Raw genomic sequence first — 18899 nt, forward strand, 5'->3', positions numbered from 1 at the left:
TGCTGGTTCCTACATAAGTACACAATGCTGGTTCCTACATTCCTACACAATGCTGGCTCCTACATTCCTACACAATGCTGGTTCCTACATTCCTACACAATGCTGGTTCCCTCATTCCTACACAATGCTGGTTCCTACATAACTACACAATGCTGGTTGCTACATTCCTACACAATGCTGGTTTTTACATTCCTACACAATGCTGGTTCCTAAATTCCTACACAATGCTGGTTCTTACATTCCTAAACAATGCTGGTTCCTACATTCCTACACAATGCTGGTTCCCTCATTCCTACACAATGCTGGTTCTTACATTCCTACACAATGCTGGTTCTTACAATGCCTACACAATGCTGGTTCTTACATTCCTACACAATGCTGGTTCTTACATTCCTACACAATGCTGGTTCCCTCATTCCTACACAATGCTGGTTCCTAAATTCCTACACAATGCTGGTTCCTAAATTCCTACACAATGCTGGTTCCTACATTCCTACACAATTCTGGTTCCTACATTCCTACACAATGCTGGTTCCCTCATTCCTACACAATGCTGGTTCCTACATAACTACACAATGCTGGTTCCTACATTCCTACACAATGCTGGTTCTTACATTCCTACACAATGCTGGTTCTTACATTCCTACACAATGCTGGTTCTTACATTCCTACACAATGCTGGTTCCTACATTCCTACACAATGCTGGTTCCTACATTCCTACACAATGCTGGTTCCCTCATTCCTACACAATGCTGGTTCCTACATTCCTACACAATGCTGGTTCCTACATTCCTACACAATGCTGGTTCCTACATTCCTGCACAATGCTGGTTCCTACATTCCTACACAATGCTGGTTCCCTCATTCCTACACAATGCTGGTTCCTACAAAACTACACAATGCTGGTTCCTACAAAACTACACAATGCTGGTTCCTACAGTCCTATACAATGCTGGTTCCCTCATTCCTACACAATGCTGGTTCCTACATTCCTACACAATGCTGGTTCCTACATTCCTACACAATGCTGGTTCCCTCATTCCTACACAATGCTGGTTCCCTCATTCCTACACAATGCTGGTTCCCTCATTCCTACACAATGCTGGTTCCCTCATTCCTACACAATGCTGGTTCCTACATTCCTACACAATGCTGGTTCCTACATAAGTACACAATGCTGGTTCCTACATTCCTACACAATGCTGGCTCCTACATTCCTACACAATGCTGGTTCCCTCATTCCTACACAATGCTGGTTCCTACAAAACTACACAATGCTGGTTCCTACAAAACTACACAATGCTGGTTCCTACAGTCCTATACAATGCTGGTTCCCTCATTCCTACACAATGCTGGTTCCTACATTCCTACACAATGCTGGTTCCTACATTCCTACACAATGCTGGTTCCCTCATTCCTACACAATGCTGGTTCCCTCATTCCTACACAATGCTGGTTCCCTCATTCCTACACAATGCTGGTTCCCTCATTCCTACACAATGCTGGTTCCTACATTCCTACACAATGCTGGTTCCTACATAAGTACACAATGCTGGTTCCTACATTCCTACACAATGCTGGCTCCTACATTCCTACACAATGCTGGTTCCTACATTCCTACACAATGCTGGTTCCCTCATTCCTACACAATGCTGGTTCCTACATAACTACACAATGCTGGTTGCTACATTCCTACACAATGCTGGTTTTTACATTCCTACACAATGCTGGTTCCTAAATTCCTACACAATGCTGGTTCTTACATTCCTAAACAATGCTGGTTCCTACATTCCTACACAATGCTGGTTCCCTCATTCCTACACAATGCTGGTTCTTACATTCCTACACAATGCTGGTTCTTACAATGCCTACACAATGCTGGTTCTTACATTCCTACACAATGCTGGTTCTTACATTCCTACACAATGCTGGTTCCCTCATTCCTACACAATGCTGGTTCCTAAATTCCTACACAATGCTGGTTCCTAAATTCCTACACAATGCTGGTTCCTACATTCCTACACAATTCTGGTTCCTACATTCCTACACAATGCTGGTTCCCTCATTCCTACACAATGCTGGTTCCTACATAACTACACAATGCTGGTTCCTACATTCCTACACAATGCTGGTTCTTACATTCCTACACAATGCTGGTTCTTACATTCCTACACAATGCTGGTTCTTACATTCCTACACAATGCTGGTTCCTACATTCCTACACAATGCTGGTTCTTACATTCCTACACAATGCTGGTTCCCTCATTCCTACACAATGCTGGTTCTTACATTCCTACACAATGATGGTTCCCTCATTCCTACACAATGCTGGTTCTTACATTCTTACACAATGCTGGTTCCCTCATTTCTACACAATGCTGGTTCCTACATTCCTACACAATGCTGGTTCCTAAATTCCTACACAATGCTGGTTCCTACATTCCTACACAATGCTGGTTCCTACATTCCTACACAATGCTGGTTCCCTCATTCCTACACAATGCTGGTTCCTACATAACTACACAATGCTGGTTCCTACATTCCTACACAATGCTGGTTCCTACATTCCTACACACTGCTGGTTCCCTCATTCCTACACAATGCTGGTTCCCTCATTCCTACACAATGCTGGTTCCTACATTCCTACACAATGCTGGTTCCTACATTCCTACACACTGCTGGTTCCCTCATTCCTACACAATGCTGGTTCCCTCATTCCTACACAATGCTTGTTCTTACATTCCTACACAATGCTGGTTCCTACATTCCTACACAATGCTGGTTCCTACATAACTACACAATGCTGGTTCTTACATTCCTACACAATGCTGGTTCCCTCATTCCTACACAATGCTGGTTCTTACATTCCTACACAATGATGGTTCCCTCATTCCTACACAATGCTGGTTCTTACATTCTTACACAATGCTGGTTCCCTCATTTCTACACAATGCTGGTTCCTACATTCCTACACAATGCTGGTTCCTAAATTCCTACACAATGCTGGTTCCTACATTCCTACACAATGCTGGTTCCTACATTCCTACACAATGCTGGTTCCCTCATTCCTACACAATGCTGGTTCCTACATAACTACACAATGCTGGTTCCTACATTCCTACACAATGCTGGTTCCTACATTCCTACACAATGCTGGTTCCCTCATTCCTACACAATGCTGGTTCCTACATAACTACACAATGCTGGTTCCTACATTCCTACACAATGCTGGTTCCTACATAACTACACAATGCTGGTTCTTACATTCCTACACAATGCTGGTTCTTACATTCCTACACAATGCTGGTTCTTACATTCCTACACAATGCTGGTTCCCTCATTCCTACACAATGCTGGTTCCTACATTCCTACACAAAGTACCTTCATTCCTACACAATATTGGTTCCAACAGGTCTACACATTGATGATTCTTACACCCCTATAGCACACCCCTATAGCATGTATATCCTACAAATGTATTACTGCAGCTAAAACACTGTATGTGCTATAATTATGTGCTATATTTTTTCCTTGGTTGTGTTCCCATGATTATGCAGGCCATGTACTTAAATCCAGAGAGAGAAATGGTTGCAGAAGCAAAGTGGTAAGAAGACTAAATTAAGCAATTCATGTTCTGAAATGAAGGGAAGTGGGCTACTAGATTGTGAGCAACTAATATATGAAACTGGACTGCAGATTTTAAGCAGAGGCATAATTACAAATCATTACATCCTACAGGATACCCTGCACTATGCACTGTGCACACTTGACTGATAATTTCCTCTCTTACTTTTCCCTTTCAAATTATGTTGACATGGTGACATCTAGTCTTGTCCACCTATGATGCATCACTTATCTGTACATTTTTTGTTTATCTGTAACCCATTGCCTTGTAACTGGACTCCTGCTCTGTTCTGCCCAGTGGTCATATCCTACAAAGGCAATATGGCAATACAATTGTTTTCAGTGTATTGGAGGTTCATGCTAATGTACACAACCCAGCTTCAGCATTGGCATTCAGCATCTGTGAGTATACCTGTCTATCACCAGACTGAATACACCCTCACCCACTCCCCTGGACTTTTTTCTAAACTGAAGTGCAAATGTCACGTGAATGTAGGCACGGGGTATGAAGATGAAAAGTGTAGCCAACTGAGACTCATCTGACCTTGGACCTTCAAAGCAACTGCTACGGCTGCCTCACCTATAGCTACACCTTCGAACCTTTCCATCACATTCATTCATCACATTCACTTCATGCCTAATTGTACATTTTTGAAATATAGGCCCACCTGTAATTACCTTTTTTCTCTTGAGTTTTCTCCTATGTGATATTTTCACACCGTATCAATAGTGAATTGTGTAGCTCCTCTCCCCGCTCAGTGACGTGCTCCTTGCTGGACAGGGAGTATGTCACAGAATATTGACCGATTGGTACATGCATGCCCCATTGGGACTGCAACAATATAAATAGATTGCCTTTGACTCCAACACATTGCAGAGTCTGTCTTGCCTCTGCATCATCAGTAGCACTTCCGTTGCATTGCGTTGCATAGCGGGTGCCAGTCTCATACAGATAAATGGCCACAGCGACAAGCTGCTGCAGGGGAGCGACGGGGCAGTACTGCAAAGCACTATAACATGGGAAGTGTGAAAGGGGCCTGAATAAAATGCCATTTAAGCCACCAGCAAGCAAGAAAATATTCTGAATAATTTTGACAGTTCTTTTTGGTATATTTTCATTGTAGAATGCTGAAAAGTTATTTAACAGAAGATGAAAACTTAGGAGAAAAGGTGAATTGAACAAGAGCCAAAGAGACATCAATAATCACAGCAACAATAAGATTTTTTTTATTTTTTATTTGTGGAACTGGTAGGCAATTTGTTGTACTGACCTGGTGGTCCAGTGAGTCCTCTGGGTCCTTGAGATCCAACTCCATTGTTACCTCTTTCTCCTTTTTCTCCAGGTATTCCTAAAGAGGGCACATGTATAATTTATATCACCATTGTTTGCAACAATACTGTAAGACTGAACTTTAAAATATTCTATATATGTGAATCCAATGCATGTTTGCAAATGCATAAAGCCAAACTGAATTGAGATCATATATCATGTTTGTTTCTTGAAATGATGCTGATGTTTAATATACTTTCTAAAATGCATTTACTTCCATGAATAATACCAACAGTACCTCTTTCTCCAGGTGGTCCTTGAGCACCAGGTGTTCCTGGGAATCCAGATCTTCCTGCAGGTCCAGGTTCACCTCTTGCACCAGCATTGCCAGGAGGACCAGGTGGACCAGCAGGACCAGGTTGACTGCGACTGTTGTAATAGTCATTTGGAATCTGGTTCAACAGTTGATTAACTCTGTTCATTTGATCTTAAAGGTCAGAAAAAAATGAAAAAAATACATTATTGAGAAGTGCTTTTTCCCCATACCTGAGTCTGATTTCTATCCACGGCTGGTTGGTGGTGGTTTAAACAATAAAGATGGGATGTCAGCAAGTCTTGTGTTTGTGGATGTTTTATATATTTAGAATAACAATGTTAGAACAGCCTCCAAGCAACAGGGGTAGCAAAACATTTTAAATATTCGTGGTCAAGACTCTGGGATTCTACTCAGACTAACTAAAATGGTCATGCTGGGTGGGCCAAGAGCTTATCTGTTTTTAACATCCATCCATTTAGGGGTCCTCTGGCACTGCAGGGTCTACTGTAGTGCTGGAAGGCATTCATTAACCGCTGATAATGACATTCTATAGTGTACATAAAAATACTCCTCTCTGCTTCCCCAGTACTAATGTTCTTTTATATGTTCAAAGGAAGTGCCTGTGGAGTAATGTAAAAAGCATGTAAAAAGGGGAGACCGCAGAAGCACATTAAGATCATTATGACATTATCCATGAACTTGCAATTTCCCACTACTTAAATGTTCTGGGTATCTGATTGTAGATAGATACATTACTGTGTAATGCTGAGCTGAAAAAAAATGAATAAATTCAGTTTAAAAAATTCTAATCTCTCTTGGCCCAGACCATCACAGCTATGCCAAGTTGAGAAAATATAACTTTCTCAGACTGTCTAATTAGATTATGTATAGGAAACCAATCCTGCTACAATAGATATGCAATATTGTTATATCCTTTTACGATATGCAGTTCTTTATGATAAAATGGATATCTTGTAATACATGCAGTATAAAGAATCCATGGAATATACAGTGTAAAGAAGCAGAATTAGATGATACAGAATATAATACATGCAAAGCAATAGAATTCAGCATTGCATAATGCATTCACTATATGTTCAGTCTCTACTAAAAGAAGAGAGTATCCATAAAAAGACAGTGGTCTCAATTCTGGTAGCTATGTACGGTAAATATTTTTTTGTTGGTAAAATACCTCATGAGGTATTTTACTCTTTTTTTTAGCAATTCTTAAAGATTTTTCTGCATTTCCGAACATGCAGTAAAACGTGCGTTAAAATGTGCTGTAAAACTTGCGGCAAGCGGTAAAATAGCGGTAAATAAATAAGTAGTTTTTAATTGTCTTCCATAAGTTAAGATAGTCTTTGAAATATTTTTTTTGAGGTGGGAGGTGTATTTGATTATGTAAACCTATGAAAAGTATATTTATAGGCACCCTCTATAAAAAAAATCCAGTAAATATTTGGAGTTTTCATTCTACCATTCTTTTCTATTACAACACCTGAATAGGAACTCCACTAAAACAGCAATAGGAACTCCACTAAAAACTACAAAATGCATACAAATTGGCTTTACTGCAAGGTACAGGCAGGTCTGAAACTGATCTGTAAATTATGTGCTAACATGCCCCCTAATTTCTATGAGAATAGTGATTTTCTGAAAAATGTATGCAAATTACCGCACAAATTGTTGCATAATTTACCGCATGCGGTAATTCATGACTAAAATTTGCTGTATGCGGTAAAACATGACTAAATTCTACCAGAACTGCTAAATGTCATTACCGCATGTGGTAAATTGCTGTACTTGTGGTAATTTGCTTGAAAACCCTACTAGAATTGAGACCAGTAATTTAGCACCATGGGTCTCTGCAAGATAAAGAGCATTCGGTACTCAAATAACAGAAGTAATGTATAATAAATGCTACATGAAACCTGCTTGCAGGACACACAAACGTGGTGAGTAACTGAGACATTGTAAGGTAATACAGACAATAAAGAAGAATCTTAAGTGTGGTGTTTTGAGAACTTCCCTCTTTGATAACATCAACTAATTTTTATAAATATGACAAATTAAAGGAATAGTATCGATTCACATATTTTTTTCAATTGACACAGGAATTGTTTGGGAAGTGCTGCTAAGTACTGGTGTATACATTTTAGTAGCAACTTCTTTGTTTACTGTTAGAAAAATACTTTCAAACTTTACTGACGCCAAAACTGACGGCTGACTGAGCCATGAGGAGAGGCAAAATTCCCCTCACAATTGATCAGTTAACTCTATGTGTAGCTCTGTGTGTGACAGAGAGAGAGAGAGCTCCCAACAGCTGCAGATCCTGTGTCCTGTGTTTCTGACTGAAGTGTCTGAAGAGAGCAGAGGAAATGTAACTAATTGTCACAGCTTTTCATACTGTTTTTGCTTTCAGAGTTTGATATGTTTGATATTTGCTTTCTGTAGTCTGATATGCAACTCTGGCTGTGCATTGAAGCAAACACCCTTTCTGCAATTGATTTGTCCCAATATAGCTAAATCCTACCCTCAATAAATTACAGTTTTTGCCTCTGATATTTAACATGAAAAGTAGGAAAATGTTTACACAGCTACTTAGACATTATTTGCACACTGTCATTTTAGAACACTTTAGTATTCCTTTAAGTCTTTTTGGGCCCTTATTAAAGTCAACCTGTAGTGGGCCACTCCCTACCTATCTGGCAGTAAGGCAGTGTGGGATGCAAACTTAACCCTTTACAATCCAGTGTGAACCCTGGTCTAACATTGGATTTTTCCCTTCCAGCTCCAATGTCGTGCATAATCTGACAAGGAGCATAATGGCTGCCGCTAGGGGTGTCATTGTTTTAAAAATCCAACACGTTTCAGCCTCTGACACTTTCATCACCACTGACCCCATGCTGTGCCACTGTGTAACATAATATAAATATTATGTGGGCACATGTGGGCTCCCCAATTTCTGCACCACTGCAGATCTAGTCCGGCACTTGGTGTCTTGTGATCTGACCTCTGCGCAATTATTGAGGGAGCAATCACATGAATAGGGGGATGGAGATAATAGTTCAATCATAGTTGGATTCTGAGTTACAGTGCCTCTGAAGAGCACTGTTTGTGACAGCAGGCAGTGTTTTCGAGCTCATGGGTCTGTATGAAGTTTAACTACAGACAGACAGAATAGAGGTGTCGACAAAATGTTTGAATGGATCTCATGCTTAACATAGGATCCATCAACATGTCCATTCCTCTGTTGTGGTCCGTTCTATGAATTGGACCATTTTTGAGTGTAATGTAAACCCAACCTTACTAGTTCTAAAGTGCATTCTTTATTACATTCATTTAAAAAATGTAGTTGGAATTGTGAGAGTTAAAGCGTTGCTGGTCATTACTGAGGACAAATTAATAGTAATCTGTATCCACTCTGTTTTGAACCTTATGAATGTGTTTGTGTGCATGTAACTTTTTTCTGCAATATTTCTGTAATGCCTGCAGTGCTTGCTATTGCTGAATTTCCAATAAAAAGTAATAATAATAACAACAACTCTGTTGGCTTCCACTTACTGTTTATCATTTGTTCACAGACTTGTCGTGCAACTGCTCTCATCATGTTCTGAGAAGCCACATCACCCTTTATGACAAAATATGTGTGTAAATAAGGACATTATAATAATGTACATATTAAGTATGATATATATAAATATATATATATATATATATATATATATATATATATATATACACGTTATATATATATATATATGTATATATATATAAACACACACGCCACGTTGTTATGACCAGTTCCTATGTCTGGCATTAGGGTTGCACAAGCAATGGATTAAGCCACCTTTTCCCAAAAAAATTCATAATAGAATGTCAACAATAGCCAATATGGGTAAAATGGTTGCCAAGGAGAAACAGTGTGCTTTATCACATATTAAAAAGGCATGATCTTCCGCTATCAGGCCATGGGCAGCAACTTTCCAGAAATGGCAGAGTTTGTAAACTGACATGGGCTACTGTGGTCAAGTATATCATGTGGGGATGAAATAAACCTTTTCAATGACTCGATACTGTAACAATGGAGTAGAATGAGCCAGCAATGTGTGAGGTGAGCATTGGCTTGGCAGGTTAGTGTGGTCCAGTTGGTATACCACCATGGAGCACCTGGAGGCTTCCAGGAGCAGATAATCCTGTTCTGAACGGTGCTCCAAATCGGACAACAGGTCACTGCACCCATGCTCATGTAGGTTCATCACAAAAATGTGACTCTAATGAGTCACATTTTGAGCTCAGTTTTCTGGCTGTAAAGGATTTTAACTCAATGGAGCACATTTAAGACAGCTTCAGTAGACATGTGCGATGATTGGATGCACCATGCACTACCCATCAACAACCATGAGATACACTGCAGTATGTATGACCCCAGATACCTCCAGCAACCATCGAGGATCTTACTGAATCACCTCCAAAGTATCTATCTGCTGTCTGTGCTGCCATGGTTGGATATTAACAGGTATTCATAATAGTGTGACTCGACTGTGTCTGTGTGTGAATATATTCATCTTTTAACTTACCCTGTCACCCTTATCTCCTTTGATTCCTGGTGCTCCCTATAAAAGAAGGATAATTTGTTACTTTTTGTCTGCTATGAAGCAGTAGGTAATAAAATAGAAGGACAATATCAGAGAGTTACTATCTTTGGCTTCTGTGTGTTTTTTTTACGGAATGATAAAGTATTCATATTAGGTTCTTCAGCCCAAAAAGTAATCATCAAAGAAATGAATTTTTGTCAAAATAAGAAGAGATTAGAAAATATATGCAAAAACTCACACCAATGACACTGTCTAGCTGGTACCTGGGTATTCCAATCCTGTTCATCATATTGTTCACTGTAATTGTATTTGCATTCTACTGTATGTGTTTCAGTCCTTTCCACGTATTATAATGATAATATTTATGCATCCATTGTTTTAGATTAACTATCCTCTCTAGACTAAATACCTTCTAATTATTTATTCATCACTAACTACTCCTAATCACTCCCACACCTGGTATTTCTGTGGCCACTGTAACCTCCTAATACTTAGGATCTCTGTGTCTTCTTTGTTTTGTTTTACATTAATAGACAACCCAGAATTTTGTGATTTGTATCAGTTGACCATACGTTTGACTCATGGTCTTGCTCAACACTTCACTTGCTATGATAAGTAAACAAAACTGGCATAAAAATGGTCTGACATGTCATTGTCCTATCTCCCACCTTGGTGATCTATTGCATCAAAAAAGGAAGCCTCAGCAATAATCTGCAGGTCAAAAAATGGGGAACATGGGCCTCTGTTATCTCTTCAGCTATTGCTAGTCTGGTAATGTATTTGTCCTTGCTCCCCACAGAATGTGTTGTCCTTTTGAGTTTATACTACAGATTTCAGATTGCAACAAAAGTAGATAGACCAGAATGAGAGATAATATCGCAAAGAAAAGAGAGAAGGGAACATAGTTTGAGAAGCTCAAGTAATATAATAAAAGATCAGGGATAGAAGAAATGGAGACAATGGGCCTGATGCTATTCCAGGTGATAAGTAGCTTGCAGATGCGAGCTACTTATCACCTTGCCATCGCACGAGGATTACCGGCAAATCCTATTGCCAGTTTCACTCCTGCGATGGCCGATCGTTAGGGAGCATTACTCAGGCGAAAGCCTGAGCGATGCTCCCTATTACCGGGTGATGGGGAGCGAGGTTTACCCTGTGGTGCTGTCCATCAGCACCACGGCCTCGCTCCCCACACATGCGCACAACCCGCCGAACATCCGCTGCCATCTTCCGCCGCTGCATCTGGGGGTCTCCTTTAATAAGGAGACCCCCAGAGCTCCCCGCCGGCCGCCGCTCGTCTACACAACCCCCCACAAAGTTACAAAGCTACAAATTGCTTAAATTCCTTACCGCCGCTTTACACCCCTCAGCCGCCGCATCTCGCCGCAAGTCCCCGCTGTGTAATTACAGTGTACAAGTTACTGTAATTACACTCACTAATAACAGAGTCCCAGCAAAGCATCTTTGAATCAACCGCCGGGGCTCCCCATTGGTTCACAGGCTGGACCAATGAAAATGGCTCAGCCTGTGAATCAATGGGGAGCCTTGGCGGCTGATTCAAAGATGCTTTGCCTGGACTCTGTTATTAGTGAGTGTAATTACAGTAACTCGTACACTGTAATTACACAGTGGGTACTTGCGTCGAGATGCGGTGGCCGACGGGTGTAAAGCGGCGGTAAGGAATTTAAGCAATTTGTAGCTTTTTAACTTTGTGGGGGGTTGCGGAGATGAGCGGCGGCCGGCGAGGAGCTCTGGGGGTCTCCTTATTAAAGGAGACCCCAGATGCAGCGGCGATGTCATGAGTTAGCATGTTTAGACCTGCTTTTTGCAGGTCTAAGCTAAAACTCATGTCTGCCGGGAAGCATCGCTTCCCGGAGGCATGCAAAGTGTAATAGGATAGGGTGTAAGGAACTTGCTGGGCGATAATATCGCCCAAGCGAGTTCTTTTAGCACCCTGCCTAGGGCTAAATGCAATTGGATCAGGCGACTTTATAGTCGCCTGATTATCGGACTCACCAGCGTTTAACACTGGCGAGTCTGACAATTGCATCAGGCCCAATGGCCCATACGCAATTAACTTTTTCTCCTGAGTTTTCTCCTAAGAGAGAATTTTTCATCTTGTATTTAAACTTATATTTCAGCACTTTGCAACTAAAAAAGTACCAACAAGTAGATTCAATAATACTATCAAAACTAGTTTGAGTATTTTCTTGCTTGCAGGTGGTGTAAAAGGCATTTTATTGTCAAGTTGTAAAAACATCACCTAGGATAAAACTCAAAAGAAAAAGTTAATTGCATATGGGCCAATAATGCCTGATCCAATTCACATTTTCTCCTACATTTTCACATCTGATTGATAAAATGCCTTTTAAGCCAACAGCAACTAAGAAAATCCTCTGGATAATTTTAACAGTACTTTTTCACCTACTTTTTGGTACCTTTTTGTTTACTGCAGAGTGCTAAAAAATTACTGTATATGAACAACTATCTCGTAGAAGACTTAGGAGAAAAAGTGAAGTGGATCTGTAACGATTGTGGAATTCTCTCCGTGGTCAGCGCACAGGATGTGCGCTGACACTGCGGAAATCCTCCACAAGCGTATAATTTGAGAGAACCCAGCAAAAGGTGCAACGCACCTGTAGAGGGAAATTCCTGTCGGCAGATGGAGCTGTGGAGTGCAGAGGAACAGATCCCCTGCCCTGCCACAGACGCCAGACAGGAATTGTACGAAGGGAAGAAACGCAGGGCAAGATAGCCCTGAAAGAGAGAGAGCAAAGCGACAGAGGGTATGTGTGTCCACCAATCTAGTCGCCACCCTGCGACGATGAACACACAACCATGAAGATCAGGTGAGAAGGCAATCGCAAGAGATGGCGATTGCTAACAGCAACAGAAGACCGAATAAGCACAGATGAGGAATGTATGTGTGTGCACCAATCTAGCCGCCAACCTGCGACGGTGGACACACAACAGAGGAAACCAAGTGAGAACGCAATCGCAAGAGAAGCGATTGCAAATGAGAATGAGCACAGAGACAGAATGTATGTATGTGCACCAATCTAGTCGCCAACCCGCGACGGTGCACACACAACAGCAGAAACAAAGTAGGAACGCAATCACGAGAGAGGCGATTGCCAGAGGTGAAACAAGGCTTAAAGGGAACCTTAACTGAACGGGGGGGTAAAGAGTTTTACTTACCTGGGGCTATTACCAGCCCCCTGCAGCAGTCCTGTGCCCTCGGCGCCGCTCTGGAATCCTCTGGTCCCCCGCTGTCACTTAGTTTCGTTTTTGACGACTCACCAGTCGCCGGCCGCCATGCGTATTATTGGACGCATTCACCAATGCAATTAGCGCTATTGCGGACCGCATATCTACGCGTGCGGAATGCGGCAACGCGTATTTTTGTACGCGTTGCGGTCCGCAATAGCGCTAATTGCATTGGTGAATGCGTCCAATAATACGCATGGCGGCCGGCGACTGGTGAGTCGTCAAAAACGAAACTAAGTGACAGCGGGGGACCAGAGGATTCCAGAGGGGCGCCGAGGGCACAGGACTGCTGCAGGGGGCTGGTAATAGCCCCAGGTAAGTAAAACTCTTTACCCCTCGTTCAGTTAAGGTTCCCTTTAAGCAAGACAGGGCACGAGAGTAGCAAAGGCACAGCAAATCATACAATTAGAAGATAAGGAAAATAACAAACGCTAACTAAACGCGAACACTGCACTCATTCGCAACAGCAAACGCGTTTACAGCGATGTCTCCACGTGTTAAGCACAACAGGGACAAGCACGCCTAACTAACCACCAACAGACAAACATGAAACAGAGGACGCAAGCGCTTACTTAACGGTTACCTCACCGAGCCTCCAGCAAGCGTTCGTATCAGACAAGACAGATATACGAAAACAGGAATAAGTGAGAGATACGATCCACTGCTCTTTCCGCCAGACTGAGTGCGATCCAAGTGAGGCAACAGAGCTAGCAGGATCCACTGCTCTTTCTGCCAGAGCTAGTGTGGTCCAAGTATAGCAAGAGAGCTTAGCAGGATCCACTGCTCTTTCCGCCAGAGCGAGTGTGATCCAAGTATAGAAACAGAGCGAGCTGGATCCACTGCTCTTTCCGCTAGAGCAAGTGCGATCCAAGTACGACAGACAGATGAACAGAAGGGCCTACCAGTAACAACCGCTGCTCTGGTTAGCACCCCACAGACAGACAGAACATGCAATACAAATAATACAATCCTGACCGCTCTAGCAAGGATGCCTAGTGCAGTCCCAAGAATTACTCTTAGCTAATCTTTAAACAATAAGCAAGGCTGACACTCCAGGAGTGTTTCAAAGGACAAACCCTTATGACCAGCGAAGTACTGTGAAATCACATGGTATTTATAGAGCAAGCCTACAAAGGATGTGGCTAGGCAATTTGCATGACAAACGTATGCAAATTCCTCAGCAGCAGCAAGCTGCAAAACCGACAAAAGGTCTCTTTTCCAGAGACCTGCAGAATGCAGACCTGAACAGTGGTCAAAAAGCTGCCTGCCTGCGCAGGCAGCTGAGCGTATCATTACAGGATCAGGCCTAATGGCATGCCTATGATATTCTACAATACCAGTGCCCTTTATGCAATTTACATTTTCTCCTGATTTTTTTCTTAGGAGTAAATTTTTCATCTTATCTTTAAAATAACCTTTCAGCATTTTGCAATTGAAAAATTAGGTGACAAAGTTATGTCAAAATGATTTTCAGTATTTTCTTGCTTACTGGTGGATTAAAAGGCAGTTTTATTAACACGTTGTATAAATATCACCTAGGAGAAAACTCATGAGTAAAAAGGTAATTGCATCTGGGCCCAAAGCCTTATGTTTCACCAAGTTAGAGTCCCCAGGGCTTTTAGGACATTAGCAATACCCGTGAATTTATCTGGATAATATACAGTTTAAGCAATCATTTTTAGTCCCATGTATTTTCCAGCATTTTATAACAAAACAGTAATCCTAAAACCACCAGGGAGGCATCATGTAGCAAATATAGGAAAATGTACCTACAGGTTTCACAAGTGTCTGCATTCTTATATATACTTAAAAACTGAGAATGTTTATTTACAGTGCCATGAAGTATATGTTAATGGTACACAGCTCTCTGTCATCTCAGCTGTTATATATTTAAGAAAATGAAACACAATAAAAAAATGTTCAGGATTAATTTCCCAATTATTTCAGCATGCTTTTTCAGCATTTTATAAATGTCAAATAATCAACTTTTTAAGTTAAAACATAAAAACATCTGCACACCACCCTTATTAATTTGACTTTGCCCTTTTATTCTGTCATGCCAGTATTAGCAAGTCATTTAAATACTGATTGAAAGCAGTGGTTAACTTCAAAGTCCCCAGTCTCCCAAGAACAATGACATAGACTTGCAAGAGCATGACTTCACTTTTTCCATGTAAAGTGATTTTTAAAGGTGCATTAATTCTCTATTTAAAATGCAGACATAAGACAGATCTGTTATTTATTTCAACAAAGCACCTTAAAGTTTATTTATCTACAGAAAGTGTTTCTTTTTGTTAAATAACTGGAGGTTCCCAAAGACTGATGGTTTGATCGATCATTCCAAAAACAGAATAAGGGAAGAGATATGGGCAACATTGTTCAGTTTAACCTCTTGACGACCAGCTAACGCCGATTGGTGTAAACTGGTCGTCTGCGGGATACCATGGAAACGGCCGCTCGATCGAGCGGCCTTTCCATGTCAGTTCATGGAGGGTGTCTCCGTGAACAGCCGGAGAGCCGCCGATCGCGGCTCGCCGGCAAAATGTAAACAGACGGGGAAGAAATCCCCGCTGTTTACATCATACGGCGCTGCTGCGCAGCAGCGCCGTAAGGCAGATCGGTGATCCCTGGCCTCTGATTGGCCGGGGATCGCCGGCATATGATAGGCTGAAGCCTATCCTTCAATGCGCATGATGGAAATCCGTCCTGCGCAGCTCACAGGGGGAGGGAGTGGGCGGGAGCTGGCGAGACTGCGGAGAACGCTGCGGAGGGGGGCTTTGAAGAGCCCCCCCCCCCGCTAAGCAAATGCAGCCGGCGGCGATCAGACCCCCCCAGCAGGACATCCCCCTAGTGGGGAAAAAAGGGGTTAGTCTGATCGCCCTGCTGCACTCCTGATCGGTGCTGCGGGCTGTAGAGCCCACGCAGCACCGATCACTGAAAAATCCCCTGGTCGGCAAGTGGTTAATGTACATGTTTTATTTTGCAAGATTGAAATGCAAGAAGCAGATCTCTATAGATATGATTGAAACACATAAGAGTATCTCGTTAGTTTGGATGTAAAAAAGACATCCATCAAGTTCAACGAGAAAGTTAAAAAAAAAATTGCATGTAGTTGAAATGTTTCTTGTGAGCATCGCACATCTCACACAAACAAAAGACGTGTGTATGTCTTAAAAAAGGGGAATTTCACTGAAATAAATAAGGAGTTGGTATTCAACAAAGCTGTAATGGTGTGTACACACATCCAATTTTGATTGGCCAATAATTGACCAATTTCATCACTTCCATGTAGTATGAGAGCTTACCTACACAAGTTGTTTATAGTATTCAGAAGTTGTTGGCCCAATTGCTAAGCTAAAGCTGTAAAAGTGGCCAATGTTCCTCTCCTATTACCTGTACAAGGTGTTGATTTTAAATTACGAGTAACAGAGTGTTTAACCACTTCACCCTAAGGCGGTTTTTACCCTAACGGACAAGAGTGATTTTCACCTTTCCGTGCTCATCCCTTTCATTTGCTAATAGCTTAATCACTACTAATCACAATGAAATTATCTATATCTTGTTTTTTTCACCACCAATTTGGCTTTTTGGGGTTGATATTTGTTTTCAGTAATTACTCTATTTTCTATGCGTTTTAAAGGGAAATACAAGGAAAAAAATGAAAAAATACACGATTTCTCCAATTTCATCCACTATAGTTTTAATATAAACACTGCTACTGTACATAAAACCCACACATTTTATCTGCCTATTTGTCCTGGTTATCACAAGATTTTAATTACGTCCCTAGTACAAAGTATGGTGACAATATATTATTTGAAAATAAAGGTGTATTTTTTCTTTGGTGTTTTTTTCCCCACTATTTTCACGTGCACCTGCACGTGAATGCACGTGCGTGTGTGAGAGCGCGCACATGCACCCGTGGGAGCGTGCGCATGCACGCGCACAGTGGCAGCTGCACTGTCTGACTTATAAAAACGCTACAATACAATTGAGATTCGCAAATGTATGCAAATAAATCAGGCAGTGCGCTAATATTTTTAAGGACAGTTCAGTTTGAGTTCAATATCAAAGCGCTACACAATCCTGCTACTGAAGGAGGAAGACCTCTCTCTCATAAAAGTTCTTCTATGTTGTAATTGCAGGTTTGCTTCCTGCAGCCATTAACGTTTTTATAAGTCAGCATGTCATTAAAGTGAACCTCCGTACTAAAAATCTACTCAGCAGAACTGAAAAGGCTTGTTGTTTCTTTAACAGTTTCACAGCATCAGAACTTTGTTTTTCTTACCAAAGCATCATTTTAGCTGCATTTTTAGCTAAGCTCCACCCATCAAAGAAAACTGCCAGGGCTTTTTTTCCATGATGCTGTGCAAAGCATGATGGGATTTCCTATGTTTTTATTCACGTTGCCTAGCAACTGGGAGGGGTTATCAGCACACAGGACAGTTGGAACTGTGTCTCATGCTCCCTGTAACCTCCTTTCAATGAAAAAGATGGCTGCCCTCATGAAATCAAACATTTGCCTATTCTTTTAAAACAGGGTGGGTAAGAGATTATATAACCTATCTATTTTAATTAACATAACTAATGTAACTTAACCTATTTTGGTTCCTGGACGTAGAAACTACGTCCAGGAACCATGCGCGCTACCGCACGCTCCCGCGGCCGATCGCGCGCGTGCACGCGCACTCCCGGCCACGGATTCGGTAGCCAAGGAATCAATGTATCGGGCTATGGTGCCTGATCACTGATTCCTCTCCCCCGCTGAAAAAGCGACAGCTTCTCTCGGAAGCTGCACCTTTTCTGGCCGTTCCCTCCCCGATGAGTCACTCTAAGCGTGTGTTAAGCTTAGAGTGACGTCATGTAAACAAACTCATGGCCGCCATCTTGTGGCCAAAAAGTAAAACTACAACTAAAATGAAAAAAAAATTAAACATAACACACAATTACATTATAAAACTATACTTTACATCCCACCCTCCCAAAAATACCCAAATAAAATGTTTAATATAAAAAAAAAACATTACAATAAAAAAAAAAACATGTAAATATTTACCTAAGGGTCTAAACTTTTTAAATATCAATGTAAGATGAAATATTTCTATATTTTTTTTATTTTAAACTTGTAAATAGTGATAGATGCAAAACGGAAAAAATGCACCTTTATTTCCAAATAAAATATTGTCGCCATACATTGTGATAGGGACATAATTTTAACGGTGTAAACACCGGGACATATGGGCAAATACAATACGTGAGTTTTAATTATGGAGGCATGTATTATTTTAAAACTATAATGGCTGAAAACTGAGAAATAATGATTTTTTCCGTTTTTTTCTTATTCTTCCTGTTAAAATGCATTTACAGTAAAGTGGCTCTTAGCAAAATGTACCCCCCAAAAAAAGCCTAATTGGTGGCGGAAAAAAACAAGATATAGATCAGTTCATTGTGATAAGTAGTGATAAAGTTATAGGCTAATGAATGGGAGGTGAACATTTCTCAAGTGAAAACGACGGAACCTGAATGGGTTAATGATAGTATGTTTGTTTAGACTGAAGTTCCTCTTTAAGTGGTTAATCTGTAATTTTGACCTCCAAATTATTATGACTTTTTCACTAGTTCGTCCCCATGAAAGAATGGAGGCTCTTTTTAAGGTAGCCATACATGCATCAATTTACTGACTGAAGCAGCAAAATGATTGATCCCTCTCAGATAAGAACCTGATCAGAAAGAGATTGAACTCTTCCACACACAGAACATCGATTTTCAATACATTTCAGCAGGAAATGTATTGAAAATTGGTATTCTCGTTGATCGACCATT

At 41.2% G+C, this 18899-nt stretch overlaps 1 protein-coding gene across 4 annotated transcripts in view; it reads right to left on the reverse strand.

Moving 5' to 3' along the window:
• The window catches only part of COL12A1 (collagen type XII alpha 1 chain), a 321024-nt gene that overhangs the window by 10785 nt on the left and 291340 nt on the right, over window positions 1-18899 (reverse strand). For all 4 annotated transcript variants that reach the window (XM_068281498.1, XM_068281501.1, XM_068281499.1 and 1 more), the window contains 4 exons: window positions 9792-9827; window positions 8776-8842; window positions 5194-5382; window positions 4897-4974 (listed from right to left, as the gene is read on the reverse strand). In XM_068281498.1, the coding sequence (XP_068137599.1) occupies window positions 4897-4974; window positions 5194-5382; window positions 8776-8842; window positions 9792-9827 (370 nt within the window). The remainder of the gene's footprint in view (window positions 1-4896; window positions 4975-5193; window positions 5383-8775; window positions 8843-9791; window positions 9828-18899) is intronic.

The sequence above is a fragment of the Hyperolius riggenbachi genome, chromosome 4 (assembly GCF_040937935.1).
Source record: "Hyperolius riggenbachi isolate aHypRig1 chromosome 4, aHypRig1.pri, whole genome shotgun sequence".
NCBI classification, from domain to species: Eukaryota; Metazoa; Chordata; class Amphibia; order Anura; family Hyperoliidae; genus Hyperolius; species Hyperolius riggenbachi.